General features: G+C 31.2%; 1 protein-coding gene across 1 annotated transcript; it reads right to left on the bottom strand.

The window, feature by feature from the left end:
• Positions 1-1,323: 1,323 nt before the first annotated feature.
• LOC137815801 (BTB/POZ and MATH domain-containing protein 4-like) lies at positions 1,324-2,739 on the bottom strand. The gene is made up of 4 exons (XM_068618913.1): positions 2,378-2,739; positions 1,957-2,296; positions 1,607-1,886; positions 1,324-1,529 (listed from the first exon to the last, which is right to left on the bottom strand). Exons 1-4 carry the CDS (start codon positions 2,737-2,739, stop codon positions 1,324-1,326), a joined length of 1,188 nt encoding a protein of 395 aa, XP_068475014.1.
• Positions 2,740-6,767: the final 4,028 nt, after the last annotated feature.

Below are 6,767 nucleotides of genomic sequence, written 5' to 3'. Positions count from 1 at the left end.
TAATTTTTTATCATTTCTATTTATTTTTTAAAGTTGAATCTTTTTTATTTGGATAGTCATTTTTATTTATAAGAGTTTATATAATAAATATTAATAAAAATTAATATTTAAAGTTTTTAATTTTTTTTTATTAAGTTAAACTACTGTTATGTTGTATTATTTTTTATTTTATATTATCTTCAAATAAACATCATGAAACATTAATTACTTTAATTTGTAATATTATATATTTTAATTTAAATTATATGGAAAAAATAGAAAATAACTCAAAAGTATTAATTATAGTATAATAATTAATTAGTTATATAAAATTGAAAGATTTTTAATAATAAATAAAGTTAAAAAATAATAAAAGATGTATTAAAATATAAAAAATAACAATAAAAATTGAATAAGTTATAGTTAAAAATTAACTAAAACAACTGATGAATTAGAAACTTATAAAATAAGTTATTTAAAAATATTATATTAAATAATTAATAATAATTAATTATTCTTATGGCGAAATAGGAAATAATTCTTCTTTTACAAAATGCAAATCACCATTTTTTCTAATGAAAAGTAAGAAATTGATTGATTCACTTAAATATACTAGAGAAGGTTTCACTTTTAATAAAAGATATTTAATGGAATATTTAGAATGAAAATGTTAGGTTACTCACAATTATTCTAAAATTTCATTATTTCAACAAATTTACAAATTTTGTATGATCAATTTAGAATCAACGAGATGATGTCAGAAATAAGTTTAAATGATTAAATCCAATCATAAAGTGAGGAAATATAAGTCAAGAGACTCTAATATAAGTCTAGCTCAATTTATTTCAAATTCCATTGCATAAATTTCAATAATAATCTATAAATATAGATCCTTACCTATCTTCTATTTCTAATTAAATGCCTCTATAATCTAAACAAAACATGGATTTTATGATAAGGGTATAGTGTTTTATTTAAGTGCTATAATGTGTATATATTATATATTATGCTATTATTTTTGTTGTTTTAAACCGTTTTAAAAATAGTACTAATTTAAATTAAAAAATTTATAAGAGAATAACGAAATAATTCATTTTAAGTTATATTTTCTCAACTAAAAATTACATAATTATGTTTTATTTTGGGGAGTTTTATATATCTATAACAAAATTAACAAATTTGTGCAATAAATTAGTATAATGTATCCAAAATAAAATTGAAATAAAGGAAATATAAAGTAAGACAATAATGTCTGTAATTAAAATTATACAAATAACAGTAAACAAATTAAACATTATCATTACACAATGACAAACATTTTTGTTTCTTTTAGTTTTGTTTGTGCTACCAACCCAGATGGTTTTCTTCGTCACTGGAAGGATTATAACTTGTGCTTTCAGCTTCTATTTCATTTGGCTCATGTGTTTCATCACTGTCAACATGAGAAGATTTGACACACTCAATTTCTTTTGCCACAGTCTTTAACAGTTCATATTGAAGTAGTGGACATTTTTTCTTAAGATGCTTGAAACCATGAGATTTCAGTACAGCTGCAACGAGAGAAATCAATCACAATACATCTCAAATAATTTTGTCAAACAACAATGAATTAAGCAAGAAGACTCACCCTCAAGATTTTCTGTTGAGAATCGCAGACATATGGACTTCAATTGGATGGCATCATAGCAATCAGAAATGATAAGAATTTGAGCAACAGAATTTATAGATATATGTTTGCAAAGTACAGATTCGCACATCAACTTTAGCCTTGGTAATTGGTACTTGTGTGCAGCAGCCAGCAACTTTGTCACATACAACTTTGACAGAGAAGTCATGGTTGAAGGCACTGAGAAATGGAGTTCTTCATCTTCTATAAGAGTGTCTTTATAAATAAAGTGAAGTAATGCCTGAACACTAGTAAAATTAGATACCAAACAAATGGTCACACTGAAAATACAAAATGAAATGATGTTGTACCTTGAGAACCTTAGGTTCCATGTCATTAACAAGTATCTCTCTATCAACCTTCTCAGTTTCATTGAAAAACTGATCTTTAAACACACTTGATCTAGCTGCCAATACAATCTTATGTGCATAAAATTTGTTTCCTCCAACACAAAAAGTAACATCAGATGATTGTTCATCTTCAAACAACATCCCAAAATGTACTGCAATGCTAGACTCAGGAACCTCTATTATCATAGAATTATCTAGGGTGGTGGGCAAAACCCCAACAGTGCAATTTACTTGTAGACAATCATCTATGAGATACGTTGAGTGTTCAAGGTGAAAACTTTTGTAAAAAGGCCTAATCCCCCTAACACATACAACAAGAACATCATCATAAAGCAGAAAAAACAGATAAATTAAATTGTTAATGATAACAAATGAAACAAACCACATTTCTCCTGTTGATAGAGTGTAAGGGTCAGTCCCTAGGGTGCCATTAAAGTGACCGAGGACGAAGTGTTCATCGTCCCCACTTTGGTCATGCATGACCAATTCAAACTTAGCACGAACATCATTTGCATTGGAAACAAGCACAACGAAAACCGAGACATAAACCGCGGCGTTTTCTTGGGTGTCTATACCATCTGGGTAAAAGTATATGGCCCATTCATACCCTCCAACATTGAACGTCTCACTTGCAATAAATTTTCCCACTCCAATTCCCTTCACCAGAGAATATCCCTTTACCTTGAACTCATGTGAACCCTTTACCATCTCTATCACTGATTCTGAACTCCCTGAGTTGTTCATCGTAGGGTTCATTTTCTATGTTATGGTAACTAGATCTGTGAGCAACAGATAGATAGGTGATAGCACTTAATTGCTGCTAATGGAGATTACTTCTGCATTTCACACAAGCTTCACATAAATACTCTCTCAGTTCCATTAAGTGTTACATATTTTTATTTAATTATCCTCTTCCAGAACAAAACATTAATTACACAGTGTCATTTCTAATCTACCATTCACTTAATAATTAATTAGTTAATGTATATATTGTGATGGAGAAACTAAAAAGATAACATGGAAAACTTAATCAATATTTTACTAAAATAAAAAATTTATTACATTTTTTGAATTCTCCACCCGAAAGAAACGGATAGATTATGAATAAACCATTAATGTTTTGAGAAAAATAATTAATAAATTAAAAAAATTAACAATTTCATGTAAATATTTAATGAATTGAACTTCTTTTTTACCCTTTTAAGTTAATTTTTTAAATTTATGTGATAGTGTATTTTGTCATATTATATTTTTTCACATGTATGACACTTCATTCTCTCTTTTTTATCACGCCTATTTTTTTTTCTTCAAATCTAATTATAAGTATTAATATTTTACAACTTATTAATATCTGTTCTCTAATTTAAATTGTCATTTTAAAAATATTATTTGATAAAAAAAATATTTTCAACTACTTTTTTTTCAGTATATCAAGTTCAAATAGTTTAAAAGACATCTTAGGAAAAAAAATATCACTGAAAAATTAAATTTTATTGAATACTTTTTTAAACTGTATGTTTTACATTGTTTTCAAAGTTGTTTCATTGTAACTAAAAATATTGATACTGAAAATGGTAAGAGAATATGGTTAAAGTTTAATAATAATAAATGAATTTAATAATTGTTTTATATTTAAAAAAATTTGCATTAAATAATTTAATTAATAATAAATACATTAAATATGTTATTTAAGGTTAAATGCTTTAAAAAAATGTGTTTTATTAAATGATACTTAGAGTGAAAACCAACTATATATCAAAAATAAAAATTTAAAACAGTGAATGTAAAATTTAATTTCTTTTATCCAAATCAATAAATTTTTCTTTTAACTCATTATATTATTTTTTTCCCCTTCATTTGTTTGTTATTTAGTTTAAAGTTTAAAAGCTGAGCAAACTCTATAATGAACATGGAATGAACAAAAATTGTATTTGATCATATTGAAGATGAAATTCTAAGATGTGCAAATTATTTTTATTTATTATTTATTTACTAACTGTATTTAGAATTTCAATATTATTTTATCATGTATAAAACTCATACAGGATTGAGATATTATTAGTCTACTATATTGAGTTTTTTTTAAAAAAAATGAATTATAATATTAATAGTTCAAGTTAAATAACTTTTGAAAATAATATTAATTATAACTAGTAATTGACTGAAACGTTAATGGACGAATGAAACTGAACTTCAATGGAAAAAAACAAAAAAAAATCCGTTACTCATACTGTCACAAGATTGTCATTTCTTATTTTTGGTTTGAATTAAAAAAATGACATTGTGAGTATTGAATGATGATAAAAAAATGCTTGACTAAGTTTAACATTGCATGAGAATTGAATGATGATAATTTTAGAAAAAACAATGAAGAATTCATTGTGAATATATTTGGGAGTTAACCTGCTATATCTGTTGGTTTTAATTATCTTTTATATTTTTTTTTTTTGAATAATCACAACAATCACAATCTCATTTCTTTTATTCTTATTACTAATTTTTATTACTGAGATAGGTTTTCAACACTGTTTCACTGTATTCACAATTGGATTTGTTAGGAGACGATTTGAGGTCATCTGACCTTGTCTATATTATCATCTCTCTGACGACGCTCGCTAGTGGTTTATCATTAGGTTAAATAGTCTACATTGAAATCATTTTAAGATATTCAAAATATATTTTCAATAAACATTTTAAGATTGATTTGAATGAACCTCTACTTTTCGAAAACCTTTTAGTTTAATGCTTTAAATTTGAAAACTTTCTAAGATTGATTTCTTTTTATTGTTTTGAAGTACCAGTACATAAAACAATTTAAAATCATCATAGAAAATATATATCATTAAAAAATCATTAAGACAAATAAGATATACAGTTTTCAAATTGCTTTTTTTTACATTTAGAATATGAAAACTTTCTAGAATTAATCACACTCATTTTGTAACATCCCTAATTTTACCCATATATAATAAAATAACAGTAAAACAAGAAATACTTAATTAATATATGAATATATGCAACTATTTCATAATTGTATCTCAAAAAGATATCCCTCTTCATAGGTGATCCCGCCTGTTGACCGGAACGCTGGAAACTGCCTCGTCAAAGGATCGACGTGCGCACCGCTTCGAACCTCCGTTCCTCTTCGAGATCCACCTCAAGAACCTGCAAAGAAACAGAGCGGCGCCGCTGCGGCCGATCGCACTCCAACGCTCAAGTCAGTGACGGTATCACCAAATACTAAGAGAACGAGAACCGTGCAAATCCTCTCTCACAGTCAGCTCTACAACTCGCAAGCGTAAAGAGTATAAACTGAATGTGCGTACCTCAGAAAGTTTGTTGAGAACTCTTATATACCTGGCTGTTTTCTCTCTCCTGGCAGTTACAGACCTGGACACGTGGCTCGCATCCAGTCGTACACGTGCCATCATCTGGAGGCTCCTTGACTTGGCGTTGCTTCTACTCTCATTTTGGCTAAGTTACTTATGCATGGTACTGCCCAGTGCATAGCTAACTTGGGAGTGCGATCTCTACTGGAACTGGCGAGTTAGGGGCCTTCATACACCTTCCCTGTGGTCTCGCCGGCCGCCTTCATAATTTGCTTCTCTTTCATCTTCGGCGATGTGCTTGCTCTGGCGATCTCCAATGACTAGGTCGCCTGAATCTACATCTGGCGACTTCATCTTTAACCCGGTGATCGCCGATTCTAGTAAGCTGGAGATCAGAACACGCCAACTTGACAACTGGCGACTACGCGAGCCCCCCGACTTCCTTCCCTTCTGCCAACCTGGCGCCTTGTCAACACGCCTATACTGTAGCAGGATGCCACGTCATCACTCCCGACTACCAGAGCGGTACACAAGCCCCCAGTCTTAAGCGAAGACTTGTCTAGCGAAAAGACTGAAAGAGTCACGTCAACACCGGTCTACGTGGCACTGACGCAGAATTTCAAGCGGTTGTACCTTCTGCTGCTCTGACGCTCCACCAAACCCCTCACTCATCGCTTGACGCGTGGCTTCATCAACGGCTCTCTTCAGTTGCCGTTTGCGCTTCCTAAACCCATTTCGAAAAAACCCTTAAACCCATTTTCACTCAACACTGTTCCATCACTTTCCCTCGCATTCACGAACGCTCTAACTTCCTTCTGCGAAAAACTCTCAGTGCTCTCCAGCATTCTGAATCACCATCAACCTTCATTGTCTTCCTGATCATCAAAAGGTACCTACTTTCCTTCTTCTGCTGGTTTTCCTTGCATTTTAACCGATTCGCATCATCCTATAACTGCCTGGTGCATACGCTGTGGGTTGTTTTTCCATTTCTCCTTCTGCGTAACTTAGGGCTTCGTCAATCGTCGCAACGAACCTACATTCGTTCGTTTTTCACCTTCCTTCTATGATCGAGTCAGCCTCTGTAACCCCTGATCATTTTTCCTTTCTTCTTCCTTTGCAGCTGCTATCATGACTCGCACAAAGATCACCCCGAATCCTCCTCCTTCATCACGAAACCCCCCTTCACAAGCACACAATCCACCACGAGTTCGTGGCGCTTCATCTTCCCAGGCTGAGAGGCCTGCGTCTTCCCGTCCTGTTCTGGCCCAGGCGACTCCACCTGATGTGATTCCAATAGCCACATAGAACAAGATTCTTGACATTTTTAGGAATCACCTAGAGCTGGAAAATATAGAGGCACTTTCTTAGAAGTTGGATCATGGTTCTAAGTCAAGAACTCACCAATAACAAGTACCAAATCCCAAACTCATTTGGATGAACCAA

The sequence above is a fragment of the Phaseolus vulgaris genome, chromosome 1 (genome assembly GCF_000499845.2).
Source record: "Phaseolus vulgaris cultivar G19833 chromosome 1, P. vulgaris v2.0, whole genome shotgun sequence".
Lineage (NCBI taxonomy): Eukaryota > Viridiplantae > Streptophyta > Magnoliopsida > Fabales > Fabaceae > Phaseolus > Phaseolus vulgaris.
The sequence above is the reverse complement of the archived record's forward strand: the minus strand, read 5'-3'. Positions and strand labels throughout refer to the sequence as shown.

Excerpts from the sequence above, each read along its gene's own strand:
- LOC137815801 (XM_068618913.1), bottom strand. The coding sequence starts at position 2,739 with ATGAACAACTCAGGGAGTTCAGAATCAGTGATAGAGATGGTAAAGGGT. Across the intron at positions 2,297-2,377 it reads CTATCAACAGGAGAAATGTG|GGGGATTAGGCCTTTTTACA; the intron begins GTTTGTTTCATT and ends TGTATGTGTTAG. Across the intron at positions 1,530-1,606 it reads CTCAACAGAAAATCTTGAGG|CTGTACTGAAATCTCATGGT; the intron begins GTGAGTCTTCTT and ends CTCTCGTTGCAG.